Genomic DNA, 25,995 nt, shown 5'->3' with positions numbered 1-25,995 from the left:
GTATTTTCTTACCACTCTTGGAGCCCTTGCTCTACCATGTTATTTCTTTTAGTATTCAGAATACTTCTGTGCTCCTTTCTTCTCCTTTTGTGGGCTATTCCAGACATACTGCAATTCTAGACATCTTTCTGCTGCTGGTGGAAGGATTGTTGCAGTGAGTCTGGATGAGTGCAATTGTGGGAACTGTAATAGGGGCAGGAGGGGGCCTCTGTTTGTGGGAAAGATGTAATAAGAATACTCTTCCACAACTTCTTACTCCATAGAAGCCCCTGTGGGGTACCCAGAGGAGAACAGGGTGTGTTCTTTAGTCTGGGAATGAAAGCAAATCCCAGGATCTGTCTGTGCCCAGCAGCCTTGGGAAAGAGGAGTCCCTGTTTGGTTAACTGTGCCTGAGCTGTGCAGCTTTTTCTTGGAAATCCAAGGTCAAACAATGACATAGGGAGAAAAAAAACCCCTTTGTATATATATATTATATATATATATGGTTACTTGTTCTAAACAGCTGCACAACTGGGAGGAAACACAACAAAAGACAGTTCCTGAGGAACTGGCCTTCTAAATTACCAACCCTCAAACCAACTTCCAAGTCCTGAGCACACATTGCTGTGACAGGAGTAACAAGGTCAGGAATCAGATCCATCAGCCTCTTCCTATTGTGAAGGCTCAAAGGGAAACTGCAGATGAATCAGTTTTCCGAAAGCAGGAGTGACACCAGCAAGAGGAAAGGAGAAATGGCATCTCCAGCCTCCTGTGGTTGGTTTGCACCCACCTGCCTTTGCTCTGCACGTCAACACTGATGGTATTTCACACACAAGGAGAGGCTCTTTACAAACTCCCAGCAGGAGCAGCGGGAAAAAGAGTGGCTCAAGAGTGTGCAAAGCCCTTACTGCTGAATCCCTCCTGCATTTGACAACAGGTACTGAGCAGCATCTGCTTCCAGGTCTGCAGAGGATTCCAGGTTGGAAATCAAACTGCAGAAACACCCTGCACTGGTGCTTGCACTTCTGTGCTGGTGCAATGTTGCTGAGTGGCCCTCTTTGGCTCTGAATATGATGCTGTCAGTACTGAGAATATTTCTTAATCAGCACTGAAGGGTGGCTGCCAGAAAAGTAGAAGTGGCTGTCTCTCAGTCTTGCTTCTGCAGAAAGGGCGATTGTTTAAAGGGGGGGCTGTTTGACCTTTCCATTTTTCAAATCCGTATCTTTTCGCCAAGACTGTGTCACTCTTTGTAAGCATTTTGTTGTTCTAAACAAATCTTATACTTTGAGTTTTCTTTTTTATCTCCCTTAGTATGTTGCCATTTGGCAGCCTCACACTAACAAGTGGTGCAAGATCCACCTTGGACTAATAACCCAGTGTGGGCATCTAAGGAAGAAACACCAGCAGAACTGGGCAATATCTTCACTGAACTAAGCAAACAGGTCACAGAAGCAACCCTACAATAACAAGACTCCAGCTTGTGCTCATCAACAATCCTCCAGCAGTAAACAAGCACATATAGGCAGATATTTCTGAGAGACACCACAACAACAAACCAACCTGCATTGCAAACCCCCTAGAAAAAGCCTTGACAAAACTATGACAGTCATGCAGAGAAACAAGTGCTGAGATATCTAAGGATGAGAAACATTTTAAGTCAGAGCATGCTAAAAATGTTTTAAAGCACCTTGAGAGCAGTGGGGCAATTATGAGAAATGGGGATGGCTAACAACAGACAGCTTATGTATTCTGTATATTGCTGTGCACTGCACTCAAACATATCTTTCATGGCATTCCTGATGAGGAGCCAACACAAATACCACTCTGATTAATCAGGAAGCTACCCAGCAACAACATGAAAAGTTTGCACAAGACCAACAAGCACACAACCTACTCTGAAAGGTATCTGGGTGAGGAAAGGTGCTCCTTTCATCAATGCAGAAAACCCCTAAGGCTCAGTGCTTGTGCAGATAATGAAGCCAAACATGTTTACACATCAGTGATCATTACATGCAGTGATTAGAGGAGATCTTAGGTTAATTTTCATCTCCTCTAGCTAACAGACTGATGACCTGCTGCCCCACCTAACCTCTCTGGAGTGACAAGTCAGGTGCTTTCCCAAGCCAGCAAGGCTGTCTTGTTCCTGGGGAAAACAAAGCCTTTCTCAACATATATGATTAAAAAGGTCAACGAGCCCCATGCACTCAAACTGGTGTAATGGGACCACCTGAGCTAAAGCAAAAATTCCTTTTGCTGGAAGTAAATAGCCCACTGTTATCTCCCTGGGGGTAAGGCAATAACAGGAGGCATGTTCCCATTCACTCTGCCAGTGTGTGATATGCTACTGCTCTGCCTATAAATACAACAGCTTTTTTTGCCTTTTTTTTTTTTTTTTTTTTTTTTTTTTTTTTTTTTTTTTTTTTTTTTTTTTTTTTTTTTAACAAGGCTGTGACAACTTCATCTCATCTGGGTACAACAAACACGCTTGAGTTGTGGTTACCCAGCAGGGCTTTCTGTTGTGTGTGTGCGTGGTGGTGGTTTTTCCACCACAGGACCATATGTTACCTACTGAGTGGAGCGGCTGAGTTCCTACCAGTGCATCAAACAAAATCAGGGCAGCTCTCTGATGGGAGTGCCTGGGGATGTGCCCAAAAAACAGCACCTGAACTGGAGACACTGCTGCAGCACGGGGAACTCGAAGGAGAAAGAAGTGACGAAGGCACTGGTAGGGGTCCAGAGGAAAGTTCCCTTTACAGTGTGAAATAATAAATGAGACCATGACAAAAAGGCAACACTGGGCTCGAGATTCTGTCTTGATACTATGCCAGCTAACCACGCTTTGTGCATTTAGAACTGACCTGGTCATTAATTTGTTACAGACTTGTGCAATGTGAACAAGGCCAATTCTCTTGCATAAAGATGTTTTCTCTTGCAAGCCAACTGGAAAAGCTTAGAGTTTACTATCCACGGAGAAATCTGCTTGACATATCTGTGACACGGCACCCCTCTCTGCACTGCCCACTCAAGACAACTCCTGGATAATTAAGATTCTCAGAACAACTTTTCTGCATCCTAACCACAAGTGAACCTGAGTTGATTTGTGTGATGAGTGCTCTGTCTCTAGCAAGGGGCAGTGGTGAGTGCTGAAGGAGGAACATACGAAGCAGCTCTTATATATGAAGATCCTTTCCCTGCTGTATCCTCTAAAAAACTAATAAGCAATGTGGGCTTTCTCAAGTCAGGTTTCATCTGGACTGTTGCATCTGCATCTTGTACAGCTCTGTTTTCCAGGCATTTAACCGAGGCCTTTTTGAACTCATTTGGATCTAATTCTCTCAGAGAGACAAAAGGTAAAGTTATGGTAACTGGAGCTGTTTATGTTACAAAGGAGACATGGGAGAAGGGCGTTAAAGCTAATGAATGTCTTTGGGAATGGACGGGACCTTTCTCAGAATAGAACAATAGGGTGCTTTTATGAAACTGGGAGGCAGAAAACACAGAACTATTAAAAAAGAAAGAACACACTTCTGTATTATTCGGCATTAGCCCTCAGAACTCACTGCCACAAAATCATACCCTGTGGACACTCTGGAGAGCCCGTCTGTCTTTGAGGTGATGATGGTTGGTTGAGGTGACTCCTGCAAAGCTTATTGACTCAAGAAGGCCACAACTTGAGCCAGTTCTAGTTGGATGGTTGGAGCTGAATTTCAACTCATTGCTAGTAATCAGGCTCAGAAAGAGGGAAACTGCTGTCAAGGGGCCTTCCTTGGTGAAGGAGCACCCATGAACGCTGACCACTGAGCTACATCCAAGAACACTTGGTGGACTTCCCCTTCCAGGAGAGGAAAGGGAGCGTGCTTTCCTTACCTGGGTTGCTGCTGGCTGACCGATGACCACCCATCCTGGGCACTGCTGGTCACTGTGATGCGAGACGGAGACATTGGAAGCCCACTGATCGAGGAAGCCTTTGGGGGTGTAAACGCCACAGTCCTTGATGCTGGTCATCTGCTCAAATTCCTCACACACTCCGTCACCATCGTGGAAGTAGCACCTGCTGGGTTCATCTGCAGGGGAAAGCAGAGAAGGGGAATCACAAAGGACTGGCTACACGTATCTGCAGTGCAGTTGCTAGGAGCTGATACCATCAGTGGTCGTGTATCTTGCTGGATCGGGTCACTGGGAAGCGGGAGCATTGGTCACTTCCAGGCCATAGCAAGGTGATTTCAAAACAGCCAACCAACAACAGTCAGCTTTTGTATTGGGTAATTCCCTCGAGATATTTCCTAATGTTAGGGGTTTTCTGCTTATTTTCATCTCTCTCCTTTTAAAAGGATGGAGACAGAAGAGAGCAGAGATAGAAAATACATAGAGAGACAATGTGGGTGTTGGCATAATTCCACCAGCTTGGATGGAAAAATGCCAGTGGAGGGTTTGGTCTACAATGTTTCCCTTTTTGTTTTTTAAAGATATCTGCAAATAAACAACAACAGCAACCGTGACTGCAGGGATGGTGAAAACTGCCAAGTTCACAGTTGTAGTGACCAAAGGGCCAAACAGATCTGTTTATCCAAAGCAGATACACTATACGAAGTGTGAGGGGTAATCTTGCCACATACACACACAGCTTCAACCAACATGACTCAGATTTGACCTGAAAGGATCAAAAGCAGCAGGAGACTTTATTATCCTTGTCCATTTATTCTGTGGCTTCTCTAATGAGAGTGCCAACAAAGATGCCAAATTTTTGAGGTTGTTTCTGTAACACTGGCCCATTAAAAACTGAACTGAGATCCATCTCCTCTTTTCAAACAGACTGCATAGCAATAATGACTTTCAGTCATTAGAGTACTCTGTGAAATGGAAACCTTTGACCTGTTGGTATCCTATTTTGTATTGTATTATCATTGCCAGTCCCCAGAGGTATCCAGTTCTGACAGCCTGTTGTATTTTTGTCTGGCAAATAAGCCTGTTGAAAAAAGGGTAGGAAATTAGCCAGAGCTGCTAGCTGGACTGATGGAAGTGATCCCTAAGGAAAATCCTGTCAGTAGTATTGGACTATCTCGAGCTAGGTGTCAGAAAATCCGACGACTGCTCAATTTTGAGCTACTTCTAAACTCCTAAATCCCCTGTTTATTTTTCCTCCTGGTTTATACAGTGGAATACCATCATGAGCCAGAAAAAAAATGGGTTTATTGCTATTCAATTATTAAATGACTTTCACTCCTTTTCCTCCCGTGCAGTGTTCCAGGTCTTTAAGCAAGTGTGGCTTTGAAAGAATAGAGAAGTCTATCAGGGAAGAATGTCATTACAGTTTCATTTCATCACAACCTCTGTGGACAACTCGTGTACGTGGATAAGTGCAGGGAACTGTGTATTTGCTGGGCCAGCGCTTCGAGCTGGCAAAAAGGCGCCAGCACATGGCTGGAAATGTTTCAGCTGTATGAGTGCAGCCCTGTGCCTGAGTGAATATTCCCAGGGTGGCCAAACTTCCTGACCCTGCATGTCACATCTTAAAATCTTCATTTGTCTGGGAGCCACCGAACATGTACCACACACCTCGAGGAGCCCCGAGGAGGAGCGCTGGGGGGAGTGTTCACACACAAGAGATGACAATGGCTCCCCGGGGTGGCCGGGGGGATGTGCAGATGGGCCCTAAGGCAACCCAGCAGGGCTGTCCCCCTGGCCCTGCTGTCCTGCCTCCTCCCACAGCCTGAGTGCCCAACAGCCCTGAGCCAGCAGGGCCCTGCTGCTCCTCATCTGATACCAACAAGGACATCCTTGCACACCTTGGAGATCCCTTGGACATCCCTGTAGCACACCTTGATTCCTTGCAGGGCCTGTTGATGCTGGCACAGTGCTACAGCAGCAGGGATCATTCATCCCTGGGAGGGACGTGCTCTGTGCCTGACCAGCTCAAGGAAGGGGCAGAGCAAGTGTGTCACTGTGATGGCCATGGAGACAAACTCCTGGTTCCCTCACCTTGTCCTTCTGCCTCTCTTGTTCTGCTCCTCTCTCTGCAGAGCTGTATCAAGGCTCTGGGTCTCTGCTCTATCCAAGAACATTAGGATAAATCTAAGTGGCTCACCAACCTCAGAGCACTATGCCCCAGTTTGAGTGAGAGCCTCAGCAGAAATCTCTGAGAAAATCTCTGGAAAGATTGTGGTCAGCAATCAGAATCCTCAAAAACAAATGCCAAAACTAGGAAAATATGTATTTTTTGAAAAAGTTTCCTTGTAATTTTATGAAAAGTGGTTTATTTCTATAAAGGGGGGAGAGAGGAAAATACCTACCATGTTAAAAAGACCTGACCTTCAGCCTTTAAACATATGCACAGTCAGATAAACACGTACAGTGAAGCACCATCATCCTGCCACACACCCACACTGACAGAAACACTGACACACAAACACTCATATGCTCTCTTTACACATCCCTGACTCAGCCACCCCACTCTCGCAAACACATACCCAGAGAAACTCACAGCCTAATTTTAGGCACATGCATTTAGGCAGTGTTTCCCGGCCTTCCCAGAGCACTGACTTATTTTCACGACAGGCACTGAAGTAAGCACAACATTTATATAGCAGCATACTCCTGCACTGGCTCCAAATGTTCCCTCCTAATGCGATGATAAACGTAATGGGCTTCTGATAAGATCATGTGTTTGGGATAAAAGAATACTCAAGACCTACTCCAACCCGATGACTTAATTCAAACCCACATGGATGGGAAGGCAGCCTTTGAATAGCTGTGATCCAGGCCAGTGTGTGATCCTAACAGAGGCTAATTTGTTCCTGATTATGCCTAAGACCCCAATAAATCTGTCTGCTCAGAGTCTGCAAAACCCGAGGGAGGAACCGGAGCGCAGAGACTGGGATGTCTGAATTAAATGGAGGCTGCCTAAATGATTAACAAAGTCCTGCTGAACTGCACTGTCATGAGCCCTTGTGCTGTGCTGGCCCCGGAGAGCTGCCTCACCCTGCGCCGGCGGGATGACATGGCTCACAAAAGCTGAGAGATGAGGTACCCACTCGCCTTTGTGTGCTCTGAGGAATGGTGGGGGAAAGTGGCTTTACAACCCTAGCTTACTTTTAAGGAAGATCTGTGAGTCCTGCTATTGACCCACCACTCAGCTTGCAGTGCTGTGCTGTGAGGGGAGCGTTGGTGAGAAGAGGGGAGGGACCTTTCCTGCCTGTGAGCTTCCTAATTCTGAGTGATGGCGAAAAGGGAGATGCGATTAAATCCTTCCCAGACACGAGGGCATCAACCTTCAGCAGCCAAATGTGGTGCATCACTGGGTGGGCTGCCAAAAAAGCAGCAGAGGCTCTTCCTTCCACACGTGTTGAGCACCAGCTCTGATTCCAGATTCTTCCTGTGGTCTTGGACGCTTGGTAGGTTATGTGTTGGGTTTTACATTTTCACGATCAAAGTGAAGGACAAGAAGATTGTTTCGTCCTACTATTGCCCTCACAAAATAAAAACTAACAGGTTTCTTCCCTTTCCTCAGTGGTGGGAATGCAGCTCAGTTAAATTCGTAGAGTCCTACAGGTTCAATGCTGGGGAGGGCACTGTCAGAAGTGGAGGATTTCTAGGAAGCAGTAGCTAGAGATGATACAAATTGCCTTTTCTGTTCTCTTCTTAACAGTAATAGCTAATTTTTGTCTCCACAGTGGTCTATAGGCTCCCAAGACATGCTGAAGATCGTATGAATGTATTGGTCGTGCATGACCTGCACCGTGTTCATCAACACCGTGGACTTCTCACTTCACATACGAATCTGATTTGAAGTAGATATGGGGGAAAGGAACATAAAGGAAATCTGATTTGTCCTCAAGGGAAAAAATTACTTCAAAAAATTAAAAATCAGTTGCCTGGAAATCCAGCTTAAATCTAGAACAGTAAAATGTCTGCAGGCACAGCACCTGGCAGCAGGAGAGAGCATCTCTAGGGGATTGACAACAGATGCTGCAGGATTCTCAGCTGAACTCAGGGAACATGTATTCATTCAGGCAGCCCAAGCTCCTTTTCCCTGGAAAGGTTCTTTCTGAAGGCACAAAAGTGTTGGGGCCGAAACAACATCCCTGTCTTGCCCTTGCTGTGGGACAAGGCAGTCTCCAGTTCAGTGAAGATTTCTGTGGTGTTTGGGAATCCCTGAAGGCTCCTTGGCAGTGTCTACCTGGAGATGGGGGATTTGCTGGAGAAACAAGTTGGCACGACCTGGTTTGCTCACTCTTGCAGTCAGGCTTTAAGATCCAGAATTACCTTGGGGCTCTTGTGTGTTGCACCAGAAAATGATGCAAACTCCATCTCTCCTTGCTTCCTAAGCTGCCCCAGCACAGAGCAAGAGGCAGCCTTTTGTAGTGAAACACAGACCTCTCCTCTGGGGTTCAGAAACAACAGGATGCTCAAGATAACGCAGAGGATTTAGGGAGCACTGGGAAGCACTTGCCTGAGCAGGTAACTTGCCATCACTGTTACCTGTTTGAAGAGAAGCTGGAAAATCATCAGCAAAATGAATGAAGGCTGGTAGAGGCCAGGAAGCAAACATGCAGGATATAGACTTATCAGTGATAGGCAACCTTTCACCTCATTTAAAAAAAAAAAAAAAAAAAAAAAAAAAAAAAAAAAAAAAAAAAAAAAAAAAAAAAGAGTGAGAGATGAAGAGATCCAATTCATGGCACAGGGCACATCCTCCACCAAGGCTTTTAATGTCCAAGCAGGGTAGTCAAAGTTCTGGGGACAGACACTGGGGGCAGCTTCCTGTTTTCAGCTTGAATGCAGTGATTGGCATCGGCATAGTCTTCTTTTGTGCAATAACTACTATTATTTTTTTAAAGGCCAGACAAAAAAAAAAAAAAAAAAAAAAAAAAGGAGTATTTTTAAGCTCAGCTGTTTACTTAGGGATGTTTCCAACTATAACAAGCCTCATGCCACATAACTATTTGTCCGGAAAAAAAAAAAAAAAAAGGGAAAGAAAGGAAAAAAAAAGGGGGGGGACAAAAATGCAGAAGCATTGTCTCGGAGTAACAAATTCTTGGAACAGAACAAGCTTTGCATTTTAACCCCTGAAAGGTCTGTCCAGAGGTGTGCAGGCCTTCAGACACGGCGAGGGCCAAAACCCCAGGCTCACCAAAGTCAGCAACTTCTGCAGAAGCAGCGTTTTACCAGCATGTCACTTAATCGGCATCTCCAGCGCCAGTGTTTATGTTCACACAGATGAGGAGAAATGTATCCAGAGGTTTCTGTCGCAAAGGGAGAAATAATTCCACTGCAGATCACATGAACCCGGCGGCTGAGTGACCGCAGAACCTGCTCCATTTATTTCTATGGGAGTTTCACCTTTGGCTTCAGTGGGAAGAGAGTGAATAACATGGCCTGCTTCCAGGATATCTGCTAATCTCTTCTTTAATATTGAAGAAGGCAGAGACAGAGATATTTCCTGCTACAGTAAAATATTCAAGAGTTATTTTCCTTCCTGGATGTCCTGACTTGAAAAGAGGAAAACCATTACATGGAGCTCGGGCAGACCTTTCCGAATGAAGTCGCATATCAATATAATTGTGACGTCTCCCTTCAATGAAATAAAACAGGCACCTTGGAAGTGAAGGCAGTATTCTATGTGTCGCAATCCGCTGTGGAACATCCAGGGGCCTCGCAGGAGGCTTTTTCCGTGGAATATGACAATCGTGTCTGAGCATCTCCTGAACGGAGCAGGCAGGCTCTGTGGAGTGTGGCTCGCTGGTAACTCAGCTGCTTCGTGGAAAGACATTCCTGGGTGGGACTGGCTTTCTTTGTGTGGCGTGACTCGGCTCATCGGCATGAGCTCCGATATAGCGGTTGGGGCGCAATAATTATGCAATTGATCTGCGTGCTGCAGACAGATACAGTTACAGCTCCCTCGCAGAGCCGGCACTGAAATTTGATATTTCACCTCCAGGAACATGAGTGTCACTTAAGAGAAAGGATATTTCCTATTGCTGGCAGTGGTAGTAGGAACTTGTCTGTTCTGCAGCGAGCCAAGGTGGTCATCCCCAAATCCAGGCAACCAGACGTGGCCAAGAGAAGCCAACCCCAAATCCAGGCAACCAGACGTGGCCAAGAGAAGCCAATGTGGCCATCCCTAAACCCACAGAATAGCAGAATATGCCAAGTTGGAAGGGACTCACAATGATCATCGGGTCCAGCTCTTAGCCCTGCACAGAACCATCCTCAAGAGTCACACCCTGTGCCTGAGAGCATTGTCCAAACCCTCCTTGAGTTCTGTCAGCCTTGGTGCTGTGCCCACTGCCCTGAGGAGCCTGTTCAGTGCCCAACCACCCTCTGGGGGAAGAACCTTTTTCTAATATCCAAACTAAACCTCCCCTGGCACAACTTCAGGCCATTCCCCAGGGTTATGTCACTGGCCACCACAAAGAACAGGAGCCAAGGTGGCCATTCCCAAGACCAGGCAACCAGGCATCTTAGAAGAGCACTACAACACACATTCTCTTTCTACCTCATCTTGGTTCCCTCCCTGGATGACAAGATAAATCAGAAAAGTGATGCCAAGAGGATTTTGGTATTATGCAGATTTATCAGCTATATTCAACTGAAAAGGTTTCTGTCACACAAGGGAGCAATGACTACAACCATGAGAAAGGTGGGCAGGGTGGCCCTTCTTGACACCTGACGTGCTTGGGAGGCTGAGAAGGAGCCCAAGAGCAAAATCCCAGTGGTGCCATTACCCAAGGAAAACAAACTGCTGCTTGTTTGTGCATGTGGTTGGATATTATTGCAGAGTAAAGTCTTGTGCTCAGCATCATCCTCTGAGCACAGCAAGTTGCTGTTGAGTCACAGAGGATGGTCTAAGGAAGGAAGTATCAGCAGCCTCTCTGATCCACAGAGAGTAATGTGTGAGGGATGCAACAAACACAGGAGTAATTCTGCTGCTGGGCTCTCACTGTAGCTGTGTCCTAAAAACCAAAGCTGGATTGAGCTGGGCTGGACTCACTGGCCTTGGGAAAAATGCAGGCAAATACCACTCCAGCCCACATTCTCCCCCACAAAAAAAGCCCACATTCTCTTTTGTATTTTGCTGCCTGAGATGCCTGCTCTCTCTGCTCTGTGGCTCAGCTGACCCTCCTAGGATTGCACTGTTAATGATGACAGTCTTGAAAATCACTTTACGAGACTTTATGACTACTAACTCGCCAAAGGAGTGCTTAGACATTTTAGAACATGTAGCCACACTCCTGTGAGCTGCAGGAAACACTCAGCTTCAAAGTATTTGCCTTGAAGCTGAAGGAGTCACACAAATATCATCTGAGTAAGCCTGGTCAGTAAATTCATTACTATTTGCCATGAAATTCTGCTAAAGAACCTCAGCTGCTTGAACAACAGCAACACTCTTTCCCAAGCTCCTTGGTCAATGCTTTCACCTTATTGATGCCCTGGGAGATGCTGAGTTTCTCTTGCAAGGTGGCTCAGTTTCTCCCATGCTGTTGTTCTACTGAAAGCCCTCGGCAGGGTCAGCCAAGGCCTATTTAATGCTCATGAAAGAAGGCAAAATCACCATTAGCTGCTGTGTGGGGCCACAGTTTCGGCAGCCAAAGCTGTGTTCCTATGCAATGGTATGAGGAAGGGAGGGGGAGAGGATGGGAGCGAGGCACCGCTCTCAAAGCATGCCCACAATGAATATGGATGGTCATCCATCAATTTATTTTAAGCACATTACTCCTCTGTCAGAAAGGGAAAAAAGGAAAAAGAAAGAAAGGAAAGAAAAGACATATAAAATTAGGTTTGTGTCACTCATTTAACACTGCAATTTCCCCAGAGGATTATGCACCAAACAGAGATAGCAAGCTCATGAATATTAATCATTTCCCTGAATGCAATGCAGCCCGCCAAACAATAAGATTAGGGGAAAGTGCTATGCTTAATTTATGGATAATGGGAGAGGTAAAGGATAGAGCTCCCACAAAGGTAAGGCTCACAGCTGGAGGGAGAGGCCTCTGAGGAAGAGGAGGACAGATCCAGATTTGTAAGGTAGCAGAAAAACATTTGAGGCCAAGCAGGAGCAAAAGAAAAGGTGTTTAAGGATCATTGTCAAATTAAAATCATACTTCTCCCTGCACAACCACTGGTGACTAATGCTTCAAGCATGCCAGAAACTAGTGGTAAACTTAAGAGCTAGATATATTTATTTTCTTTTTCCCTCTGCTCTGTGCCTTTTCTTTGTATTTTACATCCCTGAGGCCCCAATCCAACACACCATGGAGACGTGTGTCTAACCTGAAACATTCCCGTTCTTCAGGGCAACCACTCACATGTGGAAGTCAGTGGAAGTGCTGCCCTGCTCTGCTGTAAAAAGGCTTTAGCCAAGAGTCCCTTATAAGCAAAGGAGATAAAGTGTAGCAATAATAACACCAATAAGATGCCACTGAAAACCCCATAAATTACCTGGCACACTTAAAGGGAGATAGAAGTTCTGGAGCTACTTCCCAGCTGTGCTTCAATGTGTCTATCAGTCTTTACTCATCTCTTTTCATATTACTTTCTCTCCCCCTCCCTCCCTTTTTATTGATCTCTGCATCTTTTTTATTATATCCTCCTCTTTCTTCAGCACTGGTGAGCTAAATCAATGCATAATGCACATCCCACTCCACAAAAGGAATGCAAATGAAAGCCGGGCTCTTTCTCAGCGTCCGCACATATATCTGGATGTTGTGCACTCGATGTTGGTGTGTGGGAGTGCACGCCAAGGACAAGGTGCTCAGCTGTGCCTCAGACACCCATTTCTCACTGCTCCACCGGGAATGGATCAAGTGCTAAGCCCTGGGTTCCCACAACTGCGAGCCATAACTCTTACAAATGGGGTCTGCTCTGCACAGGTTGAACTTGGCTGAGATCCGCGGTAACTGCGAAAATCAGTTATCCCGGGAGTAATCAAGAGCAAGGTGAAAGAAAAGCAGCCGAGAGGTAGGAGAGGGGTGCATCAGTCACACGGACATGACTTGGAATCACCTGTCTCCTACAAATCAAAAGGCAAAGTGAAACTTCCCCCATGGGACCAAATTCTGTGCAGAGGAGAGAAAATATGTAAAATCCGCTGTACGAAACAAGGGAGGAGGGGGGAAAGGTAGAGATGATAAATTTCAGGATGGGGAAGGACGAGTGTACTGCAGAACTTTAAAAAAAAAGAAAAGGAGCCCTGCCAGATGCTTCCATTAATTAATTAATTAATCTCACTGTCGCTCTTCAGCATGTTGCAGGAAGAAAACGCTATTAATCTTTTCTGTTCCTCGGCTTTGTGCTCGGAGAAGGCCAGGACAGCCTGACAGTAAGACCACACAGTTTTCCTCCCTGCCTCCCTCCTTCCTTCCCCCACCCCCTCTCCTCCCTGGCAGAGCAGATTGATCCACTGTTATCTGATTAGAGAGGAAAGGAGGAGGGAAAACAAAACCACGACTAAAAAATAAAAAGAAGTCTAATTTTATTACAGGCACTAGCGCAAAGTGTCTTGAGAGCCTTGTGCCATTTAGTCAAAGGAGAGTTGGACCAATTAAAAAACCCCATAAACCTCAAGATCCTAAAAGGCAAAGGGAGCAAGAGAGGCAGAGGGACACCTGCAAACAGGCTGCCTCCATCCTTGGAAATATCCAGAACTCAGCTGAACATGACCCTGAGCAACATGCTCCAACTTTGAAGCTGGGTCTAACTTTGAAGTTGGCCCTCCTTGGACCAGAGACCTCCAGAGACTCCTTCAAACCCAAATTATGCTGTGATTCATGGCTCTAAATCTAAAGCTTGGTGGTGCTTGCGGGCTCTGTTGTATTTCTCTTCTACCAGGCGAGGTGACTTACGTGGTCTGTGCTTTGGGAGGAAGGAGCCCACTTGGGCTTTGCACCCCCTGCTTTGGAACCCCCCTGATGACGCCCCTTCAGTCCTGCCTTCAGCCAACAAAATGTTTAGCGATTATTTTCAGCCACGTGGGACCCAATCCTGCAGACAATTTGTGACAAGCATTGCATTCACTGTTGTGGTTAGATTTGCTGAAGACTAAAGAATGCCTTGTGGTAGTTCAGAAACATGCCTGGAAGAAAGCATTTGCAAGATCAAACCCTGAGGCCCCCGATTCAGCAAAGCCTCTGAACATGTGTTTGAGGCTCACTGAATTCTTTGGTGAAGGGGAGTGATTCCCGGGGCTCTAAAGAGCTACGTAATACAACAAGAACATCACTGCAAAAATAACACTGTCTGAAATAATTACTTCTTGTCCTACAGGATTATAACATGTGTTAGCCTTGCAAACAGGGAAATAAATTACACTTATTTTTTTTCTGTGCTCCTCAAAGAGGGACCTGAGAATTCTGTATTTTCCAAAAAAACACCCCGCCAGTATCAAAGAAGAATTTTGTTTGGCTTAAGGCAGAGGATCAGGTCTGATATTATTAGACTGTGGAGAATGCTGAATTTCTGCTCTTTTTTATTATTATTTATTATGTAATATGAACAGCCACTCACTTCCACAACATCTTTATGTTTTCTGGTGAGATTTTAATGCTTGATATGTTAAAAAAGAACATAAATCAGCACAGTTCATTTGTCTGAAAGATGAACCAGCAGTGTCTGTTTAGCTCTTGATGTCATAATTCGTGGTGGTCCAGCAGTCACAAAAGCCAACAAGGACCTGTTTCCCAGGTATTACCTTCTCTGAACCTGTCCTAGAGACTTGATGAAGGCAGGGTTTGCAAAAAACTAGCAGCAGTTCTGCCCTGGCAGACCCTGCTCCCACCAGCACAGCAGTCCCACCACCACATCTCTACAGTCACACAACAAAACGTTTGTAAGGTCCGTGTGCCTGCACCTTCCCTTTGATTCAGCTCGTTTGATTCATCCAAGTGAGTCCCTGTATTTGGTATTTCACAGGCAACTTGATATCATTCGCTTTTGTAATTCAGGACCTGTGCAAACCCACAACCTTCCAAAGCCCATGACAAACAAACAACTTTTCACCCCTGGAATTCCCCTTTCCTTTCCAACACAAGCAAATCTGAAAAACCACTTCCTCTGTAATGGCATAGAAAAAAAATCCGTGTGTGTTTTAGTTGCTTCATTTTCTAATCATTTTGCTGTCAGACAGCTTTGCTGCACATTCTGAACCAGCCCTGTTGCTGGTCCTGGTGATGAACATGTTGGCTGACCACGGATGGATGGTTGGGTGATGGTGGATGGATGATACGGTTGGACTCGATGATGTTGAGGAGTTTTCCAGCACAACCAATTCTGTGATTTTATGTACACAGGCACGAAGCAGACTCCTGCACTCCCCTAGTAGGACACCACTGTGTGGTCTAAGGCTTGGGACACCCCACCCTTACTCCTATCCATGGACTTACCTGGAACATTTTGCAGCTCCCACCCAGCCCACACCACCTGTTTAGTTTTTGAGAACCAATGGACATGGGTGATGTAACACTGGGTTGTGGTCAAAGTGCAGACCTGGGGCAAGGAATTCAGACCTGCTGGTGAGCAGGGTGATACAGATACAACCACCCAGCTCCAGCTCAAACCCTTGCTGGAACCAGCCTCACACTATGCCTGACTTCTGGAGAACCCAAAACATTTACCTAAGTGTTTATCTCACTTTCAAAATATTATGACTAACATCTTTCAAGTGCTTGAGGCTCTAAGGCAGCAAGTTACTTGAAACACAAACGTAACTTCAAGACCACCAATAGTCACAATTAGCCTCGACCATAAATATGCTCGATTTCAATAGAGCTATTTACGTATGTAAATAAGCACATCAACAAATCAGGCCTCAAGTCTCACAGCGTGGGATGCTGAAGTAAAATTGTAGCTGTTCTGATGAGCCAACCAGTCCCCAGTTTACCACCCCAGGGAAGCATGGTGCCTGTGAGGTCTGTTATATGTTGCTCCAAGCACAGGAGATAATGGTCAGATTGCCAAAAAGAGCAAATTTCAGACGTGCCAACAGCATATTATCTGCTTAGGACTGATGCCCTGAGCTGGAGGCACGAGACCACTACATGGGACAGAGGGTTTTGTTGGTCAGTCCAGATAAGGACTCTCATAAAATGCCTTGAGAAAAAGCTGACCCTTTATAAACACTCACTCTGGTTCTTGAAGCTCTATGTGATTCATTCTTTCCCAGACCTCACAGAGCCCTGGTTGGGAAAAGCAATCCCACATCGTGGGGCTACCCCACAGAAGGTGCAGTGTAAATTGGACTCCATTTCCCTTCTCTGTCCACAGCATTCTTAGAAAGTTTAATAAATATGTAAAGCTCACAACTGCAGCCCTGCTATCCCCGATAGCTCGAGCATCTTCCGGCCATTGTGCTTACAGGTTTTACTAATCAGAGCAAACCAGGCTTGCAAATGAAATCTGATTAAGTAGTTTTCACCTCTGAAAAAGGGGATTAGCCAGACCTTTGATCCTCAGATATTGATTTGCAACTCAAAGGAGGTGTGACCTCAGCTGGACTTGCTTCTGGTCTCAGTCCCTTCCCCTTTCACTCCTCCTCCTGTTTACCAGAAAAAAAATCAGTTCATGTCTTCTCACGTAGTCAGATCTAAAGCCTATTGAAGCCAGTGGAAAACCACCCACTGACTTCAATGGGCTTTGGATCAGTCCCACAATGGCTGACTTAGCCTTAAGTCCTAGGCTATTTCAAAGCCAGCAGAACCAATTTCCCATCAAAATGACCAGAAGCTGGGAAGATATGTTTGCCTTTCAAACCTACAAATTCCACCTTTTTTCTCTCTTCCATGACAACTCTTCAGCTGGAAACGCTGAAAAATACTGTTGATTTTTTTCCTTGCACTCTGCATGGAGTTGTTGCCCACCGTGTGTGGAAAGGCTCCGAGCTGGACTTACCGATGCAGTTGAAGGACAACTCCTGCAGGCAGAACAGGGAGCAGCCATCGCCGTTGATCTTGTTCATGTCGTCACATTCCTCCCCCAGTTCTCTGCAGGCAGGGCACACACGTGCAAAAAAAGGCAGTCAGATGGCAAATGGCAACATCCCAATTGCTGCAACCCCGCCAAAGAACCCCAGAGTCCCGAAAACTAGTACAACAGCTTTCTGTGCCAACCCCTAAAATACATCCTCCCTTCTCCTCCAGCCCTCAGTTTCATCCTTCCCAGTTCACAGGCTTGCCTGGCCGCTTCTCTCCTGCACATGTGGATACCACTTGCTGTTCTCTGATGAGGTTATGAGCAACTTCCTTCATAGCTGGTGTGGCTGCAGCTCAGCAGGTGGGGAGAAAGAGAAGAGGAATCTCTGAAACTCTTTGTATTAAATCTGGAAGGGCCAGACTGTGACCCCAGCTGGGAATAATAAGGCATAAAGTCTGGTGCTGGGCTATTCCAGGTGACAGCACTTGGAGGAGAGTGGTTGACAGGGAGCAGGTGGTGTCATTGGACCAGCCCCCACTATTGCAGCAGAGGGTGGGGAGAAGAGTGGGAACCAGATGAGAAAGGGGCTGCCACAGCTGCAAGTGGGGCCACAACCAACCAAGCTGTGACATAGTCTGGTTCCTGCTTGCTCCTGAGGCAGCTCAGCTATTGTTTGACACTTGCTGCAAAGCCACAAGTGATGTTTGAGGAATGTGCAAACACAACAGTAGCAGAAAAGTTATGTAAAGCAGAATTAATCTGTCTTTCTCCACCTCTCTTTCCAAGTCTGCCCTGGATTCATATGTTGTTTGGTTGTTCTCTTTGATTTCCTTGCCTATTGGGCCTCATCCTGCAAATATTTGCTGCCAGGTGTATCGTTTGACAGAGTTGTGCTGTGTGATTGCTGATCAGCATTATTCCAAGCAAATAATACTGGCTGGATTAAGCACTTGCTTGTTGTTACTTCCACAGTTTAAATAATTAAATTACCTAATGCCAGGAAGCTCTGAAGCAGTGGCCTTAAGGGCCAACATAGTAAAAGAACAAACCCTAACACAGTTATGAAGGATTGTTTTACATTTTCAGTGGCCTGGGGACTGGCAGCCAGTGAGAGAGGGGAGCTGATTGAGAACACGCAATTCTCAGAGGCCAAGTCTATCACCTCCAAATGCATCCCAGCTCTGCTGGACGGTCAAACAAGAGGTTGCACCAGGAACCTGGCCCAACACGTGGCAGGGTTTCCCCCTGTCCACCAGCTGTGAGACACATGGGACACCAAGTGTAAGGGCAGCATCAAAGGCTGTGTGGATTTTTCCAGCACCCACTTCAGCCCTGTATAGGAAATGTCATTTACATGTATAAAGATATGTGGACAAACAGCATAAACAGCACACAGTGGACTTTCCTATCGATCCTGTTGTCTGGGCTCCATTATCTGTATCTCTGTCTGTATCTCCTGGTGCCAGGATAGCAGGGCCTACGTTACAATTAAATGTCATCATCCTGGTAATCATCAGCATATGAGTCATTATCTACAGATGAGAGCCGGCCTGAGCTAAGGAGACGTCAGAGGTCATCAGTTCCTTTCTAGTCTCTGATTCTGGCTTGAGTAGATGTGTCCAGATTTATCTGTTTGCTCGCTCCAGACTTACATTTGGATGATCCCGTCTCCACAGTATCCACTTCCAGAGATATAGACGAGAGCAGGGGAAGGTTCACTCTCCTCCATCCCAGAAACAACGACCACCTGGTACGTGTACGTGGTCCTGTCACTCAGCTCCCTGCGAGGCAAGAGGAAATACTGAGGGATTGGTACAACAAAGACAGCAGCAAAGGGTAGAGAAGGAGCTACTGAAGTGGGGGTTGGCTGCTAAAAAAGCAGAAAAGTTTAGTTCATTCAGATCTTCTGAATGTTCCTGCCTTTTTTTTTTTTTTTATGGGATTGATTTTTGGTTGGGTGTCTTTTTCTTGTGAGCAGAGTCAGCTCTGTCCGTGCCTGATTTATGCACAGCCCTGAAATAGGTGCAGACTCTTGACCATTTGGCAGCTAAGCTATTTCCTGATGAAAACCATGCAGTTTGCTGCTCACACCCGCTGCAGAGATGGCATGGCACTGGCACCATGGCACTGTCAATCCTCACCACGTGCAGTGGGAAACACTAGGAGCATTACTGACCATCCATGCACTTCAACACCTGAGGAACCAGCCCTGTGCCTCACTGTGTCCAGCCTTGGACACTTCTGCTCCTGTCTGTCACACCAGGGACAGCGTTACCAGCAAATTTGTGGCACAGTTCATTTAGGGAACTTAAAATACCCTGTAAACACTCACTATTTCCTGAGCAGCCCTGAGCTCAACACAACCACAGCTGGAGCCAGTGGGAGCTTGATTATTAGTTTAAGACAGAACGGGACTGAGGATGTTTCAGTGATAAATAAATAATCCACTTTGCATACTGGTATTTTAAAAAGTAGAGTTAAAAAGATTTTTTTGTTTCTGAGCAAAAAAAAAAAAAAGAGGATTCACACAACAGCACAGGATCATGGTATTAACATCGAAATACTCACAGAAAGAATGAACAAATTGCAAATTGCTACATATTTATGCAAAGCCATAATAACCCAAATCCTGTGCATCTGTAAATGAAGGATAATTTTTATATGCAATACAGAAATAATATAAGCCTAATAAAAATGTTTAGCTCTTTTACAATGTTTTTTACATTATCAAAACTCAAAACCTTCCACAAAGAAACTCATTACCCTTATCCTTATTGTGCCAATTTGTAAAGCTGGGCAGTAGTGAAGGCAAAATGATTTGCTCAAAGTCATCAATCAGGCTAATTGGGCAGGGCCCATAAGGCAGCCCAGCTCTTCCCTAACCCCTGCCAGTCCTCTGCTTACTACACTCACATTGCCCCAATTACTGACAGTAATATACATGTCTCTTTGCCACAGGAACTTGGTCAAAAAGCACATATTAATGGGGTGTGTACTACAAGGAGATACATCTACTACACAGAGCAGTGATGTGGATATCAATGGACTGAGTTACTGAAATCTTCAGTCTTCAAGGTGAAATAAGTATCTCGTTACAACATTCATTAAATTAACAAGCATGACTTAAACTCCAATATCCCACATTATATTTTACAACAAAGCTGTTTCTCACAGATACTCTGCCTGCAAAATAACTGGCACTGAGTGAACTGCACTGGGATCTGATTCTTTGTTCCAACAGGGCAGTGAAATGGGAGTGAAACTCAGTGGGACAAAAACACAACTGGCTTTCTCATTCCTTCTGCACTTTATTCCTGTCAGCAACAGTCTGTGGCTTCTAACAGCTGAATTATTGAGTTCATGTAGCACAAACAGTATCTTAATTCACCTACAGACTGGGGAGACATCTACCCAGATATTGGTAAGAGTGTTTATTCAATCAGAGGGAAAATTTTCAAACTTCTGCCCTTGGGGCTTGTTTAAAGCAATTGGTGGGCCTGTTTTTTGGGGTTTTTTAAAAGAAAAAATAATTATGGGAAGTAACTTAAGTGGCCAAACACACACTGCTGTATAATACTGAGGGTTTCCTCTAGATTTCATTCCCAGATAAATCCACTTATTAAATGAGAAGTTTCTGATAAGTACTGATGAAATCAAAGCAGAGCCAAGCTCTGATTAGTATAGGGCAGTTATTTCTCAAGTTCTGTCTCAAAACCATTCGCCAAATATTTAAGATTAACAAGTACACTTGCAGAAATGTGGATTTTGTCACTGGGGATCTGCTAACCACAAAAAAAAGGTTCAATTCTTCGAAAAAAACTGTTAACAAATGAACGGTTGGGGCAGCTATAGGAGTTAGAAAATAAATAAAGCCGCACTGCTTTTTGGTGGGCTGAGTGCAAAAAGCCACCTTAGAAACTCTTAAGTCAAGCCACAGTTTTCAGCTCACCCTGGCCTGATGTGACAAAAAGCTGACTGAGCTGGATGTGGCATTTCACATCTCAACAACTGGAACCCGAGATGCTTATATCCCCCTGAACTGTTAAATATATCATATCGGCAGCAACCAGGAGTTTTAATATTCTTTCAAAGTACCCATATTTTGGAAAAATATAGCTGCTAAAGGCATGATATGTGCAATACTTCAGGCAGCAATCCAGTCCCATAGTGAGGGAGGAAGGAGTGCAAGGAAAAAGAAAAGAAAACAACAACAACAAAAAAAAATAAATAGGAGTTTATTCCCTCCTATATAGCTCTATGACACCAAGGTCAATATTACAGACTGTATCTGGAGATGTCAGCAAGACAAGCTCTTCTCTGAGTGGTGATAAAAGTGTGAATTTTGAGCGTTTATTTTCTCTCCTGCCTTCCCTGGGAGCTGATGGCACAATGACAGCGACAAGGGGCACTTGGCTGTCAGGCAGGACCAGCACACGGGCGGCTCCGCGCGGTGCTCCTTAAGGAAGCGGAGAGGGAAGAACATCTTCAACATCAAGGATGTGAACAAACACTCTTTTAAATTTATATCTACGGTCTTTTAATGACCTTTTCGAGAAGTGAGTAAGCCGCATTGATCGCTGCAGCTTCCGCCTGTGGGGAGGACTCTTATTAAAAAGCAATGACTCAAGCCCTGCTTAGAGGGGGAATTAGGATGTGCCGTGTGAAATACCACGAGGGCAACTCGCCTGCCTGATGTGGCTAGTGATGGATCCAGGGTCAGAAACACAGAACCCTCTAATTCTTTTCCTGTTTTTACTGGGGAGGCTGGGCAGTTGGGTTAATCTCACCCTGTCCCCCAGGCGAGGGACCTCTGCTCTCAGTTCGGGTGTTCCTGGAAAACTTCTGGGAAAATTATACCTGGGGGAAGTTGTTTTGCTTTTTTTTTTTTTTTACTCAGACCAAGGTGGGTTTAAAGGATCACTGAATTTATAGAAGAAACACACATGCCCTTGAGTTCCAGCAGAGCTGCCACTGCCCCAACCACACCTGCTCAGTGCACACTGCGGGGCTTCAGCATCTGAGGGCACAGCACACACTCAAGAGGCAGTGAAAGCATCAAGGGGAAGCAAACATCCCATGCCTCTCTTCTTACTACAATGGCATATATGTTTTTCCTACTACAAATAGCAGCAGGAGTGTTTTCATACAGCAAAGACTTGTTTCCAACAAAATTTCAAATATCCTTAAGGCTGAGCCCAGCTCCTGCCCTGTGAAAAGATAAATGGCCAGACAGCAATGAAAGCAGACAGCGTTCCCGTTATTTAAGGACACGATGACAAAGTTTTAAGCATCCCCAATTAAATTATGGCTGCCACAGGCAGTGTCATGTGAAACACACAAATTCTACACCTCAAGTGTCCTCATGAAGGACTCGTCTGTCTTTGACCTTAAATACCCACCAAATTCTAGAGTCAAAAGACAACATTTCCTGGACATCTCTCTGCAGCCCAGAACAAGCCCTGGTCTGCCACTGATGTCCCTGTTTCCCTCTAACACTGTCACCTTTGCTCTTCTCTAGCAAGGAAGACTTGCTGAGCAAAACAGGAAATCTGGCAGCAAACAGCAGCAACTCCACATCTTCCCTTGTTGCAGTCCTTTCGATCAGCTGCCAAGGTGGACTGAATACTACCACAAACAGAGAAGCCAAAAGTCTAAACCATCCCTTGTCCTGTCATCTGCAGGGTAGAGCTGTCCAGTCTGTCCCCACATGCTGCTCACAACCTCCAAAACACCCAGTTCCACTTCCAGAGGTCCTGATTTACACCAGATATCCACCAACACCACAGCGTTTACAAGCTACCCCATGCTCAGGTGCTCCAAAAGCAATTGATAATTAAGCTGGAGGATAAGGTCACTTTAGGACAACCCAAACAGATCTGCTCCCCAAACTTCCATCCTTTTTCCTGCATTGTCATTGACTGTAATAAATACGGCTGTTTTCTTCCTCTTCTGCTCTCTCACACATGCTCCCCCTTCCCTTCCCTCTCCTTTTTTTAATAAAAATGGCATGAGAAGCATGGCAGAAGATAATGAAGAGAATTCCTGCCTGACTGCAGTCGGGAGAGAGGAGGGTGGGATGCTGTAAACACAAGAAGGACGTCAAAAATCCCGGGCTCTTGCACCGGGCTGTTTTTTCAGCTGCGGTCCAATCTCTCTCTGTTTGGATAAGCACAGCAACACGGCAGGTGCAAAGGCCTCAAAACAACTCTCTTGCGTTTCTCTCAGATACTGAGCTGACTCAGAAGACATAAATGCCAAGGAAACAGCCTTGGAGAGGCTTTTCTCCTTATCCATGGTGAGGTAAGTGCCAACAGGTTTGCTCTGTGCCCTCCAGCTTTTTTATGATTTATTTGTTTACAAGCACAGCAAAACAGGGTAGTTGAAGTACTAAATGAAGACTCATGAGTCGGAAGGGAGATGGGGACTGTACAGTGGATTTCTGCTCCCAAATCCAACTTAAACCCGAACAGGGTAATTCCAAGGAAGAATGACAGAACAGCCCACAACCTGAACACATAATCTCAGCTGAGTACTTGGTGGGTACATTCCGTACCATCAGGACTCTGTGCTCACAGAGATGCAAAACAGGGGCATCAAGATGATGCCAGACTCTTTTACTTCTGGGTGTATCAGGAAGGTATTTCCACTAACACCTACACCAACCACTTTCCCAGTTATGCAATACCCCCACAGATTTGGGACTGAAGTCAGAGGTTGAGGGATGCAATGTATTAGGAAAATACCCTTTGCTCCTTGGAATACTTCTGTGAACCAAAATCACCATCAACTCTCATAATCACCACAAATTCAAACCAGGCAATTACTCTACAGCTCTGCTGTTGCTCATGTTGGTGTAAACCTCAAGTAACTCAGCAAAATACTCCAGGTTTAAACCACTGCAACTCAGCTGCTCATCTGTTCCTCTGGGGTGCAAAGGTGTGCATTTGCTGCTCAGACCAGCTCCTACCTGCACAAGAGGCCCTGGCACAGGACCACATGTCTGGCTGTTGCACCTCAGCTTTGAAATCCAGGCCCTGTTTTAGAGCCTTAAACACATTTGGTTTTGAACTTTTTTTTTTTTTATTTTCCTACACAGACCTCTTTCTTCTGTCCTTCACGTGAGAACCATTAAGTTTTTTAAGTAGCAAACCTATAGATATTTATGCAACTGATTAACTCCAGCAGACTTTGATATAATCCTCCAAGTATCTGCCCTGGTACCAATTTAAAACACAGTAGCACGTTTAATAGAAAACAAAGTTTGCAGCCAAGGCCTTAAAGATAGTTCTTGTTTTTCCTCAAGAGAAAAGAAGAAAAACCAAAGCCAAGAGACAATTTTTTCCTTTCAAGTTTAAACAACAACAAAAATACAAGTTTTTAAGGTGGCTGATATAAATGGACAATCTCACTGAGATTAGGTTACAAATCCCGGGATAAAGTAGATCCTCAAGGCCCTGGGCCTCACATGGGTGTTTGCACCAGACAGGCAATTTCACGGCAGCACACAGGTTAAGTGTTGGAGCACCTGGTTGTTATTAGAAGCAGGAAAGGAGAGGGGGGAAAACGTGTTGTGTTTGCTTCTTCAGTGCTGTGCTCAGAGCCTGAGCGAGACGGGAGCGCTTCTCAACTTGGGGCTCAGATGTGGCCACCCCAGGAGGGAAGGCTGATAGGTTTTAGCTGAGGAAAGAAAGATCTGGGGCATGAAACCCAGAAAAGCCCCTATTTCCAACTGGTGGGAGCCAGCACTTCTCCACTGATTCCAAGGGAACGGTGCCAGTATCCTCCACCTGAGGACAGTGCTCCGGTGTCCCAGTGCGACAGGGAGAAAACACTAACACAACGGGCAGGCAGGTCAGGACAGGTTAATTACTGGAAAGGTCATTACCATCAGCAGCACTGACGAACTTTACCTGTTGCATCGTGCCTTTCCATCAGCCCTTCCTGATTACTCACACCGTTAACGACGTCCCGGTTGTGCCGAGCTGTCTCGGCGCGGCACCGCCAGCGGCAGCGTCTGTGTGGGATCCAGCCCTGCTTCAGACCACACCGTAGGAAAAGCACCTGATGCACACCCTGCACAGGGTCTGTGACCCCAACAAACACCCCTCGAGCTTTGGTTGTTGACTCCTTGTTGCTGGGAGCGCTCAAGGTGCTGCCCTCAGCCCATCGGGTTTGTGGAGGAGGCTCTTCCCGATTTAGGGTGGTCAGCTTGGCAGAATAACCTTCTTCACCTTTGCCGAATCCAGACCTCACCTCTAGGATTTGTTTCCAACAAGCCTGAGCTAAGACCTGATTTTCAGAACTTAATACCCTCCTGTTTCTCTGTAATCCCACCAAAATGGTGAACAGAGCCATGGGAGCAGACACTTGCAGCGCCTGATCCAAAGGCTTCTGAGGCCAGTGAAAGGTATTTTATGCATTTTGAGTTGGGCTCAGACTGGGCCCCAAGTGAACACAGATGTTTGCAGTTTTCTCTGGTTTCACCTCCGCCATCCCACCTCTCTGAAATGCTGCTTTGGAAGGGTCCAGGCTCGGGGGCTGTGGAACTCCTGCCCCTCAGGAGGAGGGAGGGAGCTGATCTGTGCATGTGCACACACATGAGAGAGATCATGTGCTGTCACACAGAGATGAGGGGACTACTCCAGAGGAACATTTTTGTCATTTCCCTCCTCAGGGGCTCTGTGTTTTGCCTTAAACCACTTCAGATTATGAGAAATCCTACTAGCTGGTCTCCAGTGGGATCTCTAATGGTTTAATAACTGAGCATTACTGAACATGTTTCCACTAGCCTCTTCCTAAAATCCCATCATGAGCTAATTTCCTCTACTGTCATTACATCTGCAACTGGTCTTACATTTTTTAAAAAATCCTGTACCATTGTGAGTGAATGATCTGGTTTACTGCACTGAGCTCTCAGGGCCAGCGTTTGCAGTAGTGGCTGATAACTTGAGGTGTCCAGTTGCAGGCACCCTCTCTGGAGTACAATTCGATGAGAAGAAGGAGCTTTTTATTTCCACCTTGCCCTTCCTATCACAAAAGGCTCCAGAGAAATGCCGCAACTGGGGCATCAGCACGGAGATGGCCAATGCCACCATATATTTAAGAAGATCCTGA

The 25,995-nt window shown here is 45.6% G+C and overlaps 1 protein-coding gene across 1 annotated transcript in view; it reads right to left on the bottom strand.

Annotated features, from left to right (window-relative positions):
• The window catches only part of PAPPA (pappalysin 1), a 172,833-nt gene that overhangs the window by 67,275 nt on the left and 79,563 nt on the right, over positions 1-25,995 (bottom strand). The window contains exons 9-11 of the mRNA XM_027896673.1: positions 18,534-18,662; positions 16,861-16,952; positions 3,847-4,043 (exon numbers count right to left, since the gene is read on the bottom strand). Of these exons, the coding sequence (XP_027752474.1) occupies positions 3,847-4,043; positions 16,861-16,952; positions 18,534-18,662 (418 nt within the window). The remainder of the gene's footprint in view (positions 1-3,846; positions 4,044-16,860; positions 16,953-18,533; positions 18,663-25,995) is intronic.

The sequence above is a fragment of the Empidonax traillii genome, unplaced genomic scaffold (genome assembly GCF_003031625.1).
Source record: "Empidonax traillii isolate 1590-97213 ecotype Southwest subspecies unplaced genomic scaffold, ASM303162v1 scaffold510:size820377, whole genome shotgun sequence".
Classification (NCBI taxonomy): Eukaryota; Metazoa; Chordata; class Aves; order Passeriformes; family Tyrannidae; genus Empidonax; species Empidonax traillii.
Note: the sequence above shows the minus strand (reverse complement) of the source record. Positions and strands in the feature narration are given on the sequence as shown.